The sequence below is a fragment of the Periophthalmus magnuspinnatus genome, chromosome 20, assembly GCF_009829125.3.
Source record: "Periophthalmus magnuspinnatus isolate fPerMag1 chromosome 20, fPerMag1.2.pri, whole genome shotgun sequence".
Taxonomy (NCBI): Eukaryota; Metazoa; Chordata; class Actinopteri; order Gobiiformes; family Gobiidae; genus Periophthalmus; species Periophthalmus magnuspinnatus.
Genome location: NC_047145.1, coordinates 4,550,496 through 4,570,379, shown reverse-complemented (window position 1 = coordinate 4,570,379; position 19,884 = coordinate 4,550,496). Strand labels below are relative to the sequence as shown.

General features: G+C 36.2%; 1 protein-coding gene across 1 annotated transcript in view; it reads left to right on the top strand.

Annotated features, from left to right (window-relative positions):
- The window catches only part of LOC117388172 (NEDD4-like E3 ubiquitin-protein ligase WWP1), a 40,799-nt gene extending 21,243 nt beyond the window's left edge, over window positions 1-19,556 (top strand). Inside the window, exons 10-25 of the mRNA XM_033985645.2 lie at window positions 2,245-2,340; window positions 3,760-3,934; window positions 6,417-6,471; window positions 6,723-6,807; window positions 7,321-7,449; window positions 8,768-8,840; window positions 9,404-9,475; window positions 9,899-9,987; window positions 10,733-10,892; window positions 11,425-11,558; window positions 12,268-12,408; window positions 12,994-13,114; window positions 13,356-13,460; window positions 13,610-13,706; window positions 13,802-13,874; window positions 14,521-19,556. Of these exons, the coding sequence (XP_033841536.1) occupies window positions 2,245-2,340; window positions 3,760-3,934; window positions 6,417-6,471; window positions 6,723-6,807; window positions 7,321-7,449; window positions 8,768-8,840; window positions 9,404-9,475; window positions 9,899-9,987; window positions 10,733-10,892; window positions 11,425-11,558; window positions 12,268-12,408; window positions 12,994-13,114; window positions 13,356-13,460; window positions 13,610-13,706; window positions 13,802-13,874; window positions 14,521-14,620 (1,705 nt within the window). The 3' untranslated portion in view covers window positions 14,621-19,556. The remainder of the gene's footprint in view (window positions 1-2,244; window positions 2,341-3,759; window positions 3,935-6,416; window positions 6,472-6,722; window positions 6,808-7,320; window positions 7,450-8,767; window positions 8,841-9,403; window positions 9,476-9,898; window positions 9,988-10,732; window positions 10,893-11,424; window positions 11,559-12,267; window positions 12,409-12,993; window positions 13,115-13,355; window positions 13,461-13,609; window positions 13,707-13,801; window positions 13,875-14,520) is intronic.
- Window positions 19,557-19,884: the final 328 nt, after the last annotated feature.

The window sequence follows — 19,884 nt, the reverse complement described above, 5'->3', positions numbered from 1 at the left end:
AAAATTAAGATAACATAAAATGTATAGATTGATTATTTACATGTATGCTTTGTGACACAAATAAAATACACTTCAATTATATACTTAATTGAAGTAATTTATTTTACCAAGGCACGCAGAGCTGCAGTATAAGGGTGACGCATGCGACTCCAGAGCTGCAGGTTGCCAACCCTTAATATAGATGGTGGAAAAGTTACATAGTGCACCTTTAAACCTGTACATGCAGCTGTAGTATATTTTACAGTACAATTTTCATCATAGGTTCACTTTAACTATGAGAGACAAAATGTGGGGAAAGAATCCAGGAAATCACATTGTAGGATTTTTTATGAATTAATTGGTAGATTCCTTGGTAAAATAAGTATTTGGTCACCTATAAACAAGCAAGATTTCTGGCTGTCACAGACCTATAACTTCTTCTTCTTTGTTACCTGTATTAATGGAACCTGTTTGAGCTCATTATGAGTATAAAAGACACCTGTCCACAACCTCAGTCAGACTCCAAACTCCACTATGGCCAAGACTAAAGAACTGTCAAAGGGCACCACAAACAAAACTGTAAACCTGTACCAGGCCCCGAAGACTGAATCTGCAATAGGTAAGCAGCTTGGTGTGAAGAAATCAACTCTGGGAGCAATTATTAGAAAATGGAAGTCATAAGACCACTGATAATCTCCCTCTATCTGGGGCTCCACGCAGGATCTCACCCTGTGGGGTCAAAATGATCACAAGACCTAGTGAATGACCTGCAGAGAGCTGGGACCAAAGTAACAAAGGCTACCATCAGTAACACACCACGCCGCCTGCAGTGCCAGACATGTCCCCGTGTCCCAGTACATGTCCAGACCGTCTGAAGTTTGCTAGAGAGCATTTGGATGATCCAGAACAGGATTGGGAGAATGTCATGAAACCAAAATATAACTTTTTTTTTGTAAAAACTAAACTTGTGGTGTTTGGAGGAGAAAGAATGCTGAGTTGCATCCTAAGAACACCATACCTACTGTGAAGCATGGGGGTGGAAACGTCATGCTTTGGGGCTGTTTTTCTGCAAAGGGACCAGGACAACTGATCTGTGTGAAGGAATTAATGAATTGGGCCATGTATCGTGAGATTTTGAGAGAAAACCTCCTTGCATCAGCAAAGGCATTGAAGATGAAACGTGGCTGGGTCTTTCAGCATGACAGTGATCCCAAACACACCGCCCAGGCAATGAAGGAGTGGCTTTGTAAGAAGCATTTCAAGGTCCTGTAGTGGCCTAGCCAGTCTCCAGATCTCAACCCCATAGAAAATCTTTAGAGAGAGTTGAAAGTCTGTGTTGCCCAGCGACAGCCCCAAAGCATCACAGCTCTACAGGAGATCTGCAGGAGGAAAGGGACAAACTACAAGCAACAGTGAAAACCTTGTGGTGACTTACAGAAAACATTTGACCTCTGTCATTGCCAACAAAGGGTATATAACAAAGTATTGAGATTAACTTTTGTTATTGACCAAATACTTATTGTCCACCATAATTTATAAATAAATTCTTTAAAAATCTGATAATGTGATTTTCTTTCATGTAGTAATTTTGGCCCAAATAAAAAAATAAAAAAAAATCTCTTTGTTGTGATGAGTTTTTTGGTGATATCAGCTCCCGTTGGGCACCACAGTTTTCTAATGCAGATATCAGACTTGTTTCTTAAGTCATTTTAGATAAATATTGCCATTAAAAATGTGCAAATTATAACATAATAATAGATTACAACTATATAGCAGACATAAGCACAATATGTCTTCTACTACCACTACGCTCTGTCTGCTGTACATACCATAGACAGATTTAAAACATACATTTTTGACAATGAGAGACTGAAGTTATGGTTATACATTGGCTCATACCTCATTTCTTTTAGGCCACAGATGGAACATAAAGCGAACAGTATAATATATGTTTTTAAAAGCATAATTGAATTTTGAGGAAAACAAGTAGCCCATATAGTGTCTCCAGCTGTTCTAAAATTCTCTGGAATATGTTGAAATGTCAATGCTTAGGAAACTCCACATTAAAGTTTTGACCCTCTGCAGCTGTTGTACTTTTAACTTTGACTTTGAACATATGAATATATTCCATGTATTCTTTTGTTGTATCAGTAGTTAACCAATTAATTGCCAACTAATTCAGTACCGTAATCATTTTTTCCCTGAATTGCTAATATTTTAGATTGTGTACTTTCTCATATATGTTTTTGTCTGTATTTGTCTCAGGTGGGAGCAGAGAAAAGACCCTCATGGCAGAACGTACTATGTCGACCATAACACAAGGACTACTACATGGGAGCGACCACAGCCTCTGCCTCCTGGGTCAGATTCATTTATTTTATTTAAAGGTGCACCAAGTAACTTTACTAATGAAGAGTTCTACCACCTGCTTGTCTCTGTGGAGATGTCATTGTTTTGCCTTGAATGTCCCGCCATGTGGGATTAAACTCATCTGTCTATAAATACAAACAGAGGACTCCACTATGCCAAGTTGCATATCAGATCTGTGGTGAGGTACCCACCTCACAGTCGTAATGCTTGTTTTTCAATAAACCCACCTGTAGTTATAGCCTGTATACCTGTACAATAAATGTAAGAAAAGTTTAATTCCATATTCCAGCCAAAGCAATAACATCTCCACGGAGACAAGCAGGTCATGGACCTCCCACCAGAAACCTTGTAGAGTGCAGAGTACCTTTTAAGGTCCGATATTACACTAAATGGATTCTTTTGAGCTTTAAGTCATGTTATAATGGTGTTACCTCATCAAAAACTTACTTCGAGTTGTGTTTTGTTTCATTCACACACAAGTAATCCTGGTTTATTAGTCTGTCTACATCTCCAAAGCTCAAAATGCTCTGTTTCACCATTTAGTCATAGTTTTGAAGTTAACAGCTACCTTTTACCTTTAGTTCACTAGAGATAGGCAATTTCAGGACTGAAGTTATCCAAATGATTCTAGTGAGGTTTTATGGAGTTTAAAAACACATTGGAGTACTTCCTGTATTACCACATGACATCACAAGGTGAAACAAAATGTTTTCTGACAGCAGAACTCAACCTAAATCTGCAGGGTTTGTGCGTTAAACGTGTGAATGAAACAAAACACAACTCCAGGTCTGTTTGTGATGAGGAACCAACACAGAGTAATATGGGCCCTTTAATAATGTTTAATTTGCACTGATGATGACTTATGAGATTACTACATTACATCATTGTCATACAGTATGTACAGTATTATTATTACCAGTGGTGGACTGTAACAAAGTAAAATTAGTAAAATACTGTACTTAAGTACAGTATTTCACCTTTTTTTATTTATTTATTTTTTATTTTACGTAAGTACATTGGTGGATACTTTTTACTTCACTAAATTTTGAGAGCGGGTATCTCTATAAAATATTTGGACTGAAAAGTAAAAGTATTTTTTATTATTTGTTTGAGACCTGCTGAAAAGCTGAGGGGTTTATTTGTATCAAGGTGATAGTTTGAGCAAACAAAAATATACAAATAAAAGAACTTAGAAAAAAAAAAATCTGTTTCTGTTGAACAAAATTCAACACAAATCTTTTATCAAAATCGATGCATTTGAAGCTTTATTAGATCCCAAACCCTGAGCAGAATACATTTACTTTTTACTTATTAAGTACATATCCAGTATCTGTACTTTTACTTTAGTAACAAAATTGAATACTTCTTCTACATCTGGTTATTTCACCCCTTGTAATTATAACTCTGCAGGTGGGAGCGGCGTGTGGACGATCGGGGCCGGATCTACTACGTGGACCACAACACGCGCACCACGACCTGGCAGCGCCCCACCATGGAGTCTGTGCGCAACTTCGAGCAGTGGCAGAGTCAGCGCAGTCAGCTGCAGGGAGCTATGCACCAATTCAACCAGAGATACCTCTACTCTGTAAGACACACTCACTATGGGGATATGGGAATGTGAGTTATGAGAATACAGTATGGGAATACACTATAATAAAAAATGACTAGGTACAATATGTAAAAAAAAGCTATTTTCTGCTTGCATTGTATTATTAGCTGCATTAGTTGAGCTCTGTCTGCATTAACAAGTAATTTTATTGATCGCTGACCTGAATTTGGCACTTGTGCACTGTGGGAGATTAGTTGTTGAGACCCAAACCCCAACACCCAAATCTGACTTCAGAAGCCAGAGAAGGCTTTTGAAGTTTTCTTTTTTTCTTCTGTTTTATTTGAATTAACTCCATGCACAGTAATCAGTGTGTCAGGGAACAGCTTCAACATGAATATGCCAGAGTTGACACAATGGCAAACTTTCCCAAAAAAAAAAGCCCTCATTGCAGTGAAGAGTTCGGATGGTAAAATAGTCTTTACGATAGTCCTATAAAACTCAATAGAGCACATCAGCATTAAAGCATCACACAGTTTATTAGCACAGTGCACTGTTGACATCTGTTTATAACAGTCACTCTGCAGTGTCCATTCACAAAACACTTCTTAAATTGTTCTATTACATCATTTTAATGAGTACCTTGTGTTTTTCTTTTAAAAATTTTACACTATTCCAGATTTTTGTTTGCTCAGCAGTTCAAATGGAGCGCACCTTGTAAAGCTCTTTACGAGATGTGGACTCATAAAAGAACTTAAACGTGACCACAACATTCAGTGCAACTCAACACTCACACCCACAGCTGAAGCATGACTGAATTAAACATTTTTCACAAAGTATTCACTAGTCTGCTTAAGTAATATTGACCAAAAACAGGTTAGGTTTCGATTATATTTCAGATTTTCTTTGACAGGGAAAAATTTCATTAGTGTCAAAGAAGCAGTAGTACTACATTGTTAAAATTAGTTTTAGTAGCAATTGCAGTAGTAGTAACTGTAGTAGCTTTGGTAGCTGTAGTGGCTGTAGTAGCTAATACACTCTAGAATGAATATCTCTCCCTTATCTTTGCCTTGCTGCGTGTTAAAACATCATAAAACTCAACAGGATTAACACATGCTGTCCGTATGTCACTACACTGCTTTATAATCACACCTGCTTTTGATTGGCTCACAGACTTGGGAAACTAACTGAGCCAAAGACCTTGGAAAAAAGTAAATGGATAAAATGTGACATAAATATAATGTTAAATCATTTTTTGTATTGAATATACTAATACATTTCTTGATTTATTCCATTACTGATTTAGATAAAGGTATATTATGGTATTGAAAGTACCAAGAACTTTAATTGGTGTTGATTGAATATTGGCTTCAATCATATCAATTTAACACACAGCAACATCACTTAGACCCTTTCAGTTACAGTTGTTGATGATCCTTCAATGCTACAGTACAGGTGTAAGGTATAATCAGAGTTTGATCCTGAATGAAATTATATTTAAAAGTCATATATTATGCACGAAATGCACCAAATGCTGAATAGTTTTGATGTAAAGTGCAATTAAAGAGGTGCAAGAGCCCATCCAATAGCCCCATAAATAACCCCAGTTTAAACATGAGCACAGTAAAGACATCAGCGCAGCACATGTGTAATAAATGGTAACAATCTGAGTATAAGGGGCAGTAAAGTGCATCATAAGGAGATACAGTCAGATATGTGGAGTATTAATGCCATTATGCTATGTCCACTTTATTATTGGTTATTGTTCATAGGGAGGGAGCAGAGAGGGGAGAGGGGCACTGATCAGAAATGGACCCTTGTTAGTGTTAAGCCATGTTGTTACCTCCTCAAAAACACACCTGGAGTTCTGTTTTGTTTCATTCACATGTTTGACACTTTATTATTAGTCTGTTTACATCTCCAAAGCTCTAAATGCACTGTTCTACCTTGTGATGTCATGTAGTGGTAGTTTTCAAGTAAACCGCTACCTTTACCTTTAGTTCAGTAGAGATTGGCAAATCCAGGGCTGAAATGATCTAAGCACAAGTCCAATGAAGTTCACTTGGTTTTCCAACGAAGGTTTAGTTTGTCTTCATACCTGACAGTTTGAACTTTTCACTAGAATTCCTCAGAATGGTCACGTGATGCCAGTGTGTCCGCTGATTTAAGCAGGTTTGGTGTTGTCTTCTTACCAGTGGAGGCAGGATGACAGTGCCATGTGTGGTCCAACTTTTTCAGGACAGTATCCCAGGTGTGTAACAGTAAAAAGCCCCCAGTACAAAGAAAGAGGAACAGAATGAGAATCACAAGGTGGAGTGTGTTCAGTTTGAGAGAAGAACTCGGTCTAAATATCCATTTTTTTCTGTGAATCATGTGTGAATAAAACGCAACTCTGGGTATATTTTTGATAAGGAAACAACATTTAAACATAGATCAGAAAAAAACGCAGTACTGGCCCTTTAAATATTTCAACCCGTTAGTTTGGCTGTTTAACATTTAAATTTGTGTATCATATTTTCAGGCGTCCATGATGTCTGCAGAGAATGACCCTCTTGGCCCTCTACCTCCAGGATGGGGTGAGTTTATTTTAAACTGCTTTACATTCAGTATTTTGTAAATTTTTACAATATGTGGTACACAGGAGAGACAGAGAATATGTGGTACAGAGGTGGGAGAGGAACAGGTAATAAGTGGCTTTGAGGAAGACCAAAGAAGAAATTCATGAATGTAGTGATAGAAGAGAAGAAGTTGAGAGAAGATGATGCAGAGGAGAGGGTTAATACCTTTTTAAATTTTGCTAAATAGTTTGTTTTCAACTTTTCCTTAGAGAGACGCGTGGACTCCAATGACAGAGTATACTTTGTTAACCACAACACAAAGACAACACAGTGGGAAGATCCTCGAACCCAAGGGTGAGCTGGAGAAATGGGAGATTACAGTAGTTTAGATATTATTTCATTCTAATATTGTTTAAGTTTTGAATGATTTAATTCTGAGCAGAAGGACTAAGATAGGAATAAAGATTTGTGTATGCCATTTTGAACAAAACTTGAGTCCTTGTGGTGGCTACAGCAACTGCTCATTATAATTGTTAAAAATGAATCAATGCAATGCAAAGTCTCTTTCTGTTTTGACTGATAACCAATTTACTATTTGATATCGATAATTTGAACTCTATAGCAAGGTTCACACAATTGTAGAAAGTTTGCAAATTGGTAATACTTGATGATACTTTGTTAGTGGTACTGTCTTCAAGATATAGAGGTAGCTACATCTAACCTGCAGTCAATGTTTTTTTGAGTAAGGCAATAAGTGAGATTATACTCAAAAAATGGTATTAAATGAAATTATTAATATACAAAACAATTGACACCATCATATTGTCCATCCTTAACAGATTTAATTGTATATTTTATTGTTTTTAGGCTACAGAATGAGGATCCACTGCCGGAGGGGTGGGAGATCCGCTACACGAGGGAAGGGGTCCGATACTTTGTGGATCATAACACACGTACCACCACCTTCAATGACCCCCGCACTGGGAAGTCCTCTGTGTAAGTTTATTCATTTGTCTTAAACACTGAAGATTTATGGGAGTGGACCTGTATATGTTTGAACAGAGTTTTCAAATGCAATCTTGATACTTTATAGTGACATCACACTAAGGGTGTTCTACATGCATCTCTATGGTGAAATGTTCACCTGTTTCCATGGTGACACAATGCACACATTAGCAAACACAGCCAAAAAAGTTTTAAGGTAGTCTGAAAACTCAAGAAAAAATACAAAATGGATTTAAACAGCTAATTTTCAGCAGCCTGTGATCAATACAAGCGTTCATGGTCCTTTTTAGGTATTTGATTTTCAACAAAAAAGGTGAGAGTGACTAAATGAAAAACTGTTGGCTAATGCTAGCTAGATTGTGGCTGTTATTTTATGTGTGAGAGACTTGGATAAAAGCACAAATCAGATCACCTGCTGTAGTTTCAGTTAAGTCCGTTGTTTCTGGTCAGATTGTGACTCAAATTAGATTTGATCTGATCTTTAACACAGAGTTTCAGATTGAATAGTACCTTCAGTTAGCATCACACTCCGAAGGAATGTTGGTGACAACATATCAATAGCTCACTGAAAAGTCTGTATGAAAAAATAAGGCTGTAATTAATACTTTTTTATAATTCAAATACATTTAAATTAAATATATGTATATTTAAATGCATTTTTCATATTAAACAAAGATGGAACAAAACAGAAATAAGGTGTGACATAACAGAATTAACGTAGAAACACATACACTTTAAAATTGGATTACAACAGGTATTAAATCTAAACTAAAAAATCATCAATCATTTTCTGCAAGCAGGAGGAAGCCCGTCCCCAGGCCAAATAAGAGTCAGGTTTGTGGAGATACAAGCCCGCTCACAGTAAGGGTGCAGGGTTTTCAGTACAATAAACACAGCCAAATTGAACATGCCTTTAAACATGCCTTTATTTGAGTAATTTTTTGGCTAAAAAGCTACATACTGTTGCTTTAAAATTTCAATTGCAACCACGAACCTTCAAAATATCCCAACATGTAGGCCCACAATACATCACAACTTCACAATACATTAAATTATACACATTTTGTTAAATATTTCTACATACAACATTTACAATTTATTTCCAAACTATTATAAATTGTAAAGTACAACAGTGTGATTATTTTCAAACTGAATACGAGTTCAAATTAACTTTAGTTCATTGTTTTGTTGGCATGCTCCTCCATTATTTGCAGAGTTGCATTATTTCCCAAATGGGAAAAGTACTTGGGTTTAGGTTTGTTTTTGTAGCTGTTTCTTTATTGCTCAAATATTATTTTTACACTTTCAGCACCAAAGGGCCTCAGATCGCCTACGAGCGCAGCTTCAGATGGAAACTGGCTCATTTCAGATACTTGTGCCAGGTGAGTCATACAAGATAAATTTTCACTACTGTAAAACTGGCTACATTTCTTAAGTTGTCCATCAGGGATTGAAATATTTATAATGAATACTCTTACCAAGGATTATCAAACCCAAGTGAATTGTTCAGCACAGCTAGTCCCAAAGTTTGAACCCCCATGGAAGTACAAGAGTATTGCATGGGCCCAAAAGGCAAACACTGAAAAAAGTTGTATTTATCTTACGTAAAGTTCAGTGAAATTCACCTGAATCTTGTTGTCAACTGCATGATCTTGAAGCATTTATTCATTTTAGCACAACTCAGCAGCAAAACCCCCTGAGGGATAAAATTTCAGGAAGTAGTGACACAAACAGTCAGCCAGACGCTGTTGTAAAACTTTGTTAAATTGGCTCTATATGCACTACACCATTTTATCTGAATGATTTGTACCACTTATGTTGTTAATGCTTCTTAAATTCCAGACCTATTCTCACACTTCACTCTAGTTTTAGGGCCCCAGGTCCCATGTAAAATATATAAAATAATACATGAATCAAATTTTATCTTTTTGTTTGTCCTTTTCAGTCCAACGCTCTCCCCAGCCATGTCAAGATCACTGTCTCCAGGCAGACGCTGTTTGAGGACTCGTTCCAACAAGTGTGTTTTACCACATTAATTTACTGTTATTTAACTGCAGCTATTGACCACTATAAAATCAGTGTTTTTTCAAATTTTATGTCATTTCTCCAGCATGAGACTATTAGAACAGTTTTACATGCAGTGTTTTTATGTACTTGCTTTTTGTATTTTAGTGTTTAATTAGTGGCCACAGTTCATACGAAAGGGCCTACATTTTTTGAACTTTAAACAGTGCTTTATTGATATCAACATCGTCAAAAGGGTCTTGAAGTTGTGTTTTGTTTCAGTAATTCTGCATATTTTGTAGGTATTCTCTACACATCATTTATGCGAGGTTGTTCTCAATACAGTGCTGTGGCATATATTACATATTAGTATTCCATATATTAGTACAAAGTTGCTGCATTATTGAACATTTGTAATAAGCTGTGTTGTGTTTAGATCATGGCCCTGAAGCCGTACGACCTGAGGAGGAGACTGTACGTCATATTCAGAGGAGAGGAGGGACTCGACTATGGAGGCCTCGCGCGGTGAGAAAACACGTATTATTCTTAATGATAATGTTTATGGGTGTTTTCAAATTACTTAAATCTAGGGCTGCATAAATACATACTCTACACGAGTGGTATGGTGGCGCAGTGGTTAGTGCTCTTGCCTCACCACAAGAAGTTCCTGTGTTTGACTCCAGGGCGGCACAGGGCCTTCCTGTGTGAAGTTTGCATGTTCTCCTTGTGCCTGTGTAGGTTTTCTCGTATTGACTTTATTAAGGTAATAGATATAACAGAATAGGTATGTACTTAATCCTCTTCATCCCTAAGGTGAGAACAGAATGCCTCTACATTAACAACTTTTTAACCCTGTCAGTTAGACCTCTACAAGCATGTTCTGAAAGGCCCCCATGCCTTCTTGTATTAGTTCATTAGTTGAAATTTCAATCTTCTCTCCAATGTGAATGCCTCTGGAGTTGTTTAAAATGGGCACTCTGAACAGAATCCTATTTTTTATACATTAATGGCAAATATCATCACAGTTGCAATACTAGGGTTGTCAGAAGTATTGAACAGGTGTAAGAGCAGCAAAGAAAGTTATCAAGTTTCAAGCTTCTTCCTTAGTATCAAAATCAAGTTTGACATTTTAGCAGTGCGACAACACTAATACAGATTGCAGTGACATAGCTTTAAAAATCCAGTCGCCCTCCTTAAATCCCTTTGTTTACTATCAGTGTTATTGTTCATCTTATTCCTAATCCCAAACCTGTGTCCGTCTGTTTTCCAGGGAGTGGTTCTTCCTGTTGTCCCATGAGGTGCTGAATCCGATGTACTGTCTGTTTGAATACGCCGGGAAGAGTAACTACTGCCTCCAAATCAACCCCGCCTCCGCCATCAACCCGGACCACCTCTCCTACTTCTGCTTCATAGGACGCTTCATCGCTATGGCAAGTCCAACACATAATACTTCATACTAGAAAACCAGTCAACTATTGTTGTAACATATTATGGTCTAGGTTGAACTGAGATATATTGCTGAAGTAAATATAGATGTATAAACAGTAATATTGAAATCAAACCATAAAAACATGAGTTGAAATAGCCAAATAGCAGAAGACAACACTTAAGTAGTGGGTTTGTATCTATAACAGAAGTCGTTTATTCAACATTCAAAAATATCCCACTATTGCAAAGAAAAAGTACCCACAATAAATAACCCTCAAAAATATATATTTCAGTGTATGAAAGATAGAACAATAAGTCGATATAGTAATTATCGTGACAGGATTGCATTTACCTTTTGGATATTTCATGCCAAAGTAAAATATAATCAAAAGGGAAAACTGCCTCTTTCCTCCATCTGGAGGTATGACCTCATCACATTCTGAAATCTAAAAAACACCAATAATCAATACAATCTTGTAAACCCACATTTGGGTTGTTTGTCTAAAATACTGTGTTCTTGACTGTTGTCTTCAGGCACTTTTTCATGGAAAGTTCATCGACACTGGGTTCTCATTGCCTTTCTACAAACGAATGCTCAACAAAAAACTCATTCTGAAAGACCTGGAGTCCATCGACCCCGAATTCTACAACTCCCTCATCTGGATCCGGTAACAGCTCATTATAAAATATTACAGGAAATTAGATAAACATCTGTAATAAAGACCAGAGTCAAGTTAATGAATGCCAAATATCATAAAGTAAATAAGTCAATTAGTTGAGCTCATTTGACCATAACATGTAACACCAATTTGTGCCCGGAGGAAATTATTGTCCTGAACATTAAGATAAAAAATACGCATTTTTAAAAATGTTATTTGTGATTTTGAGAACAGCAAAAAGACATTGTAGACAGGAGCTAGTATTCCTGTCTTAAAAATATGAAAAACAGAACTAGTTCATTTTAAACAGTTTGCAGTGGTCCAAAGTTGTTGCTCACTTACCTTATACACTCCGAGTATCCTAATTATTCACCTCGATGAGTTTATAACCGCTTTTCACAACATTCAAAGACCAGAGTTTTTTTTCATACTAACTGTGCACTTCCTGATAATTGGATAATACAATGCTTTATAATTAGATACAGACACTACACCTCACACTTATATTGTATAAGCAGTTCTTGAGGTCAAAATATCTATACTGGGCAAGACAAATACAGCCCTTTAATGAAAACTAAAATGGTTGAATTTGTTGAGTGTTTTTTTAATTATTATTATTTTTAATCATAAATCTTAAATATATTTATGTTCAAAAAATGTGTAGTCTAAACTATCACATGCAGTTTAGTGATAATTGTTTTTTTTAAAATGTCTTCAGAGACAACAACATCGAGGAGTGCTGTCTGGAAATGTACTTTTCTGTCGACATGGAGATTTTGGGGAAAATCACGTCCCACGACCTCAAACCGGACGGCGCCAACATCCTGGTCACTGAGGAGAACAAGGAAGAGTACATCAGGTACAATATCCCCTCAAAAATCCCCCCCCAAAAAAATACATAAAGGGTCAAATGGTGCACTTTAACACCTAATTATGCAAAGAAAACAGGTTAAGGACACAGTATGGCTGGAAGTCATGCCAATAGTAAGAGTACAATGATATAAAGCAAAGTTTACATAGCAATTTATGTTAAAGATCTGACATTTGCCACTCATATATTCAATGTTTTATTCTTTGTATAAAAATATATGGATAAAGCGCTCAGAGAAAAGGGAAATGTTGTTACAAGTTACAAATCTGAACATTAAAAACAGATAAAACTGTATCAAACTGAGGACATCCCAAGACTGTAAATGCATGTTGCTTGTCTTTTTAAATCTCCTCACTATTTGGATAAAAATAATATGGTATTTTTATTGCACTGGAAAACTGGAAAAAAAAAAACATGTGTCTTTCCTCTGAGTGGGCTTGCATCTCCACACACCTGACTCTTATTTGGCCTGGTGGAGCGCCTCCTCCTGCTTGTTGCCATAGAGATTCTTTGTCTATACTATTCCACAGTATGACATAAAACTGATCTATGTTTATTTTGCTTTTCCCTTAGCCTGATGGCAGAGTGGAGGTTTTCCCGCGGTGTGGAGGGTCAGACTAAAGCCTTTTTAGACGGGTTTAATGAAGTGGTCCCTCTGCAGTGGCTCCAGTACTTCGACGAGAAAGAGCTGGAGGTGAGTGTGTTTTTAAAGTGCTAGTTTATATTATATCAAAGCTGCATTTGAACTCCTTAGTATTTCACGCTTTATAACAGAATAATATGAAAGAAAAAGTCTAATATTGCTCTGAGGGGTATAGCAGTTTGAATTAAGCTGCTTATATGAAAGTTGGAAAGTCAAAGTGACGACATACAGCAGAGGTATAAAGCTCTTTACAAACATGACCATATTTGTGATGCTTTCTTCATGTTTCCAGGTGATGCTGTGTGGGATGCAGGAGGTGGACCTTCAGGACTGGCAGAGGAACACTGTGTATCGACATTACACCAGGAACAGCAAACAGATTATATGGTTCTGGCAGGTACTCGCCACTACACCGTGTTTAGATTTTATGTTTTAGACACTTACCGGATTATAGGAAATGCCAACATAAATATTATTGTATTATGATTTAAAATAATCATTAAGTAACATCATAAATATGAACCCATATGTTGTGTTCTTGTGCAGTTGGTGAAAGAGGTGGACAATGAGGTGCGTCTGCGTCTCATGCAGTTTGTCACAGGGACCTGCAGGTTACCGCTCGGAGGATTTGCTGAGCTCATGGGTGAGAGGAAACGCAACAGGAGACATAATACTGACTTTTATATGGTACAGATTGAGTTCATTTATCTGCATTTTTCTGTATGTGTTTCTTTGCAGGAAGTAACGGGCCTCAGAAGTTCTGCATTGAAAAAGTGGGGAAAGACACGTGGCTGCCCAGGAGCCACACCTGGTGAGGACTATTTAACTTTTTATTCTTAATTACATAAATGTATGCATTTTGGTGATTACGCTAGCAATTCTTATTTAGTAATGGTGATTTTTTTAAATTAACAATATAATTAAAAGAAATAAATACTTGTACTATTAATCAAAAGTTTGGACATACCATTTCATTCAATGTTTTTTCTTTATTTTTACTACTTTTATGTTTTATATACAAACAGAAGACATCAAATATATATGGAAGCTGGATATATGGAATAACGAAAAAAGTAAAATAATTCTACAAAATTATTTTTATGTCTTAAATTCAAATCCTCAAAGTATCCACTCTTTGCTTCGTCGAAAAATATTATTTATTTAACCACTTTTACAGTACAGTACATGTACTACATACATAATACTACTACATAATTCCATATACCTTACTTCATATATTTGATGTCTTCTGTATGTATATAAAATGTAGAAGGAAATAAAAATAAAGAAAAAAAAAACCCTGAATGAGAGGCTGTGTCCAAACATTTGACAGATCGTGCATGTAGTGGTTGATAACTTTTTTTTTATTTTTTATTGTTCTATAACCCATTTATATCACAAACGTAACCCTCCTAATGTATTATTTTATTCATGTATTTTGTCTCCTCTCTCTCCAGTTTTAATCGCCTGGACCTCCCTCCTTATAAAAGCTATGAGCAGTTAAAGGAGAAACTTCTTTTCGCCATCGAAGAGACTGAGGGATTCGGCCAAGAGTAGCTCCCACCCCAAGACCTGCCCCTTCACCTGCCCCTCACCCACCTCAGCCTCGACTCAAAAACTAAACAAACAATTGCACAAGATTAATCACCAATGTATATAAGCTATTTTTCTCATTTTTAAACCAAAATCTTAATTTGCAGCATAGATTGAAAAAAGTCTTTCCCCTCTCCCTTCTTTCTTCATGAAATATGCAAGCATCAACGTTATAGATTTTTAAGATGCCCCCTACTGGCTGGCTTTTTAATAGACTGATTATGGGGAGATTTTATAAAGAGATCCTCTTTTACGGCTCTAGTTCTATAGGGCTATTAAAAGGTGAGTGGATGTGAGTAAGTTTGTGCCTAAAATATTTTCGTTTTCATTCATTGCTCATTTGTGCTCGCATGGCTGCCTATAAAAAAGACTGTTTCAAATACATTTCTCATACAACTCCAGTTTAAGCTTTTAATTTGAAAAAACAGTGTTTTTAATGGACTTGGAACTACGCAAGACCCCTTTATCAAATGACAGGAGCTCTGTCTGAAGTTTAGTTTTAAACCTTAACAAAATAACGGGAGCTTAAAGTGGTATTATAGTTTTGCTGGCAGTGCACTGAGAAAAAGCTTGGTTTAGTAAAATAAATGATCCACAGAAGGTAGAGGTAGTGTTTTTATTTAGATATTAATTAAAAAATAACAAACTTTGCAGATAGTAGATGTCTAGATTCAAATCTTATCTGTCAGTGCAATTACACGCAAGTGAAAATATTAACTTGTATATATCTACATAGAGGTAGGACATAGCCTGAAATATTCCACAATGCGACATTAAACTTGTCCTTTTATTCAAATAATAGGTGTTTTTATGACTTATTTTTTTATTACTTATACATTAAACATACATTAAAAACATTCTTGCTTGTGCGTCATGGAGTCATGCGTTTAATGCCATACAGTGGAATATTTTAAGCAAAAATTGTATCTCTATGGAGACAAGCAGGTGGCAGACCCTCTAAAAACTTAATCTAAATTGACCAACTATACTTCAATCAAATAATTGTTAATTTTGACTTGACGGTTAGCTGTTTTAAAAGTGCACTATGTAACTTTTTATAACGAAAGTCTGGAACATTTTTGTCTCCATGGTGATGTTATTGCTTTCCTTAGAATGTTCCACAGTATGGTGTTTATTTAACCTGCATGTTTTCAATTGCATATATTATTGCTGTTAAAACACCTTAAAAACCTGCTTTCTTACTGTGACCGAACTCGCTTCCCACTAGATCTGACCTGTAACTTGGCCCGTGACGTCACCTGCTTGTCTCCATGGAGATAGACAAGTTTAGTGCCGTACTGTGGAGCATTTTAAGTTTAGCAATAGCATCTCCAAGCACAAAGCAGAACATAGTTACATAGTGGTTCTTAGATTAGACCTTCTCTGACGTGTAACTGCACTGACGACGCTTTAAATACAATAATCTTAACATGCAAACATTTACCATCCTACCCATATTATATCAACATGTATTAAATAAAAAAAAAACAACCTACTGTTAAGAAATTATTGCTTTATCAAACATGATTAAATAAAATAAAAACAGCCAGCTTTGCACAACCTTCACCTACCATACGTCTACCTTAATAATTAACTGCATGTATCTATAAGTGGCACAGAGCAGCGACCTTCTTGCCAAAATATTATTAAAAATATGAAATAGATGCATATTTTTTGGGTCAGATAAGAGTTAAGATGATAAAGCTGAAGCCACTTTTCTTTGTAGGATCATGTGTAGGAAATCAAATATTGTTCTTAAAGGGCCCATATTACTCTGTTTTTTGATCTGTGTCATAATGTTGTTTCCTCATCAAAAATATGCCTGGACTTGTGTTTACATTTACACATTTAACAAACAAACCCTGTATATTTACACTAATCAAACCCTGGGGATAGTATTTAGATGAAACACTGTGCTCCACCTTTTGATGTCATGTGGTAATACAGGATATGCAACACTGTTTTTAAACTCCACACACCTTCACTAGAATCATTTGAATATTTCAGCCCTGGAATTGCCAATCTCTACTGAACTAAAGGGAAAAGGAGCTGTTAACTTAAAAACTACAACTACGTGAGGTCACAGGGTGGAACAGAGCGTTTAAGCTTTGGAAATGTACACAGACTAATAATAATGGATTACTCAAGTATGTGTGAATGAAACAAAACACAACTCCAGGTCTGTTTTTGATGAGGTAACAAGGCCACAAGACTCAAGTTTGTGTAATATAGGACCTTTAAATAATTTGAATTGAATCTATGCAGCTGACACTGTGACTGCAGCTGAGCAGAAAAGCCATTGACTTTGGCCTGTGTGTTTCTATGGTAATAAAAAAAACATTAATAATGTAATAATATTATTCAACTCCTCCTTTAGTTTTTATGCAGTTGAAAATAAGCAGTTAAAATGAGTCAAATATATTGTAAAATTGTCAATAGCCTCTTTTTAACAGACTTTATATTGTTAAGTATTGGCTTCTTTCAGTGTCTTGTCTTGAAGTTAATTATGTCAACAAAATGTGTAACTTGATGTTGAAAAAATTGGGAGAGACATTCATTGTACAGTTTAATTCACAATACTATGTCAGTGTCAAGTTGTCGTGCATAAGGGCTACAGCTATACCACTGAGCCACAGAATCAGATTAGACTAGTATTGTGTAAATATAAAGAATTAAAGCACATGGTAAATTGAATATACGCTACAATGTCACCAGGGTAAATTTTATGGATCACGTATAGTTTATTATATCACATAACATCAAAACTGCTTAATACACAGCATTAACATTTGAGAGAAGACTGAAATATGAACAACTAAACTAATACAAGGATCCCATGCATTTCAGAACATGTTGGTAGAGATCTAAACTACAGGGTTAACGGGTTTTATACACAGACACAGGGAGTTTTTGTTCTAACTCAGTTCAATTGTGATTACTCTTGTAGCTCTCCTTGTTTTAATCCCTTTGTCTTTTCTATCAAGGGTCATTTTTGGACCATTTTTAAGCCAGATGCCCTCCCTTTCACAACAAGCCACACAGCGACTGGATTGGCCAATGAAATGTGTAAAAGAGGCTATTGACAGTGAGCTAAACCGACAGTAAAGCCATACAAAACATAGGCCAGTAGGTACAGTGTCATTTTGCACCACTATCATTTGTCCAAGGTTTAAAAATGTTCTAAAAAACAACTACTTTGGTGCTTGTATTGATTTAAAGGTGCACTGGGTAACTTTTCTGAAGGGCGAGTTTGCCACTTGCTTATCTCCATGGAGATGTCAATGCTTTGCCCGGAATGATCCTCATTTTGGTACTAAACTTATCTTGCGTTTATTCCGTTTGTGTTGCTGTTTATTATCGGTTACTATGAGTGGACTCGCCTCTCCACAGACCTGACACGTAACTCTACTGGCATGACTGGCTCGTCCCCATAAGGATACAGCAGACAAGTTTCACGCCATACCGTGGAACATTCCAGGCAAAGCAATAACATCTCCATGGAGACACGTCAGTAGAAATGTTACACAGTGCAGCTTTAACGACAGTATTTTTTTCATATTTTCAGACCACTTCGAAGTAGAAACTGCAGCGATTTCTTTGTGTAAATATATAAAATATCTATTAGATGAAATTGAATGGACAGCACTGTAGCAAACGGGAGGTCACTTCTGATTCACTAACTGTGCTTCCTCTGGGTCAAATCAACTGTGTATGTGAATATTCAATGTATAAAAAGAATTGAAAAGTACTTAATATTATAATTATGACCGAAACGCCGCTCCATTGATGGGAAATCTGTGATGCCTTTGTTTCTATCAAATTACTGCAAGTGTTTCAGACTGCAGTGGTCCTGGTCTGCCACTAGATGGAGTAAAGAAATTGTATTTTTTTTTATGTTTTGATGAATGGATCTTTTGAGCAGAGGTCGGTTGTCGGTTACTTGAGTAATTCTGTACTACTAGTTCCCACACATCATTATTTTACTTCTACTTGAGTAATACATTTTGCAGTACTCTTACTTGAGTAAAAGTTGTGGTTACTCTTCTCACTGTGAGCAAGTCTACAAGTGACAAAAGCTTTATGTCGACAACATGAAATGATTTGAACATCTTTTTCTTGCACTACTTCATCAGATGATTTGATTTTTTCAATTGTTTTGGTCTATCCTTTGAAGGGCAAAATATTAAATCAATAACTAAACCTGGTATCTTAAAATTCTGATCAAATTATAAGTCAGATGTTATATCCATCCAGTTACTCTACCCACCTCTGCTTTTGAGACTGACTGTACGGATGTCACTATATAATCTTGACCCCAATCCCTTAAAAAAGAAAAAAACTAAACATTGACAGCATATTCTTGGTAGTTCTAAGCTTTGTCTATGGTCACACTTGCCTTGGGGCAGACTAACAGAATTGTGGCTGCTGTTCTGTACCTTTTGGCACACTGCATCATTCATACAGTGACAAAAGTTATCGAAAATACTCTTGTTACTTCAAAATGAAATACAAGTGTCTGAGTGAAAAGTGATATTCAGGTGTAGTAACTATGTAATTAAGGGGAAAGGGTTAAAGTTTTAATAGTTACTAAGGCTGAATCGTTCTTTAATCGGTCTTTAATTTGCCTTAAAAAGCATGAACAGTGTAGTTATAATAAAGTGTTACCTTTTTTTCTCTGTGCGTATTAAAGTGGTTAAAAGTAAATGGTTTAAACAGTGTTGACCAGGACTAAGGCAGGTGAAACACTTCAGTCTGTAACATATCGCTGTAGATACACACTGTACAGAGCGCCCCCTACTGCTGACGATGTGTATAGAAGATTCATTTTTAATCTGCTTTTGCCCATTTCAAATAAAGAGAGATGGATTTATGAAATACAAATAAAAAAACATGGATAAATCCTCGTTGTCTTGTTGAATTCTATGCCTTTTTTTTCACAAAGTTTAGTTAAACGTATTACATTTTGGTGATTTTTGAGTTCACTTTAGAGTTGAAGATGCCAACTATACATAAGAATAGCCACTGATGCAATATATTTGAAGGAAATGTACGTAACCTGCACTCTTACAGTTTAAAAAAGTATAAAAATCACAACTGAACCTGGTTTGCTGGTGCCTAGACCCACGTCCACCTAAATAAACCAACTGGATTTTAGCTTTTAAACTGGCAACCCAAATAAGAGACTAATTTGAGGCTCATTCTGCTCTCTGAACCAAAACACCAAATTA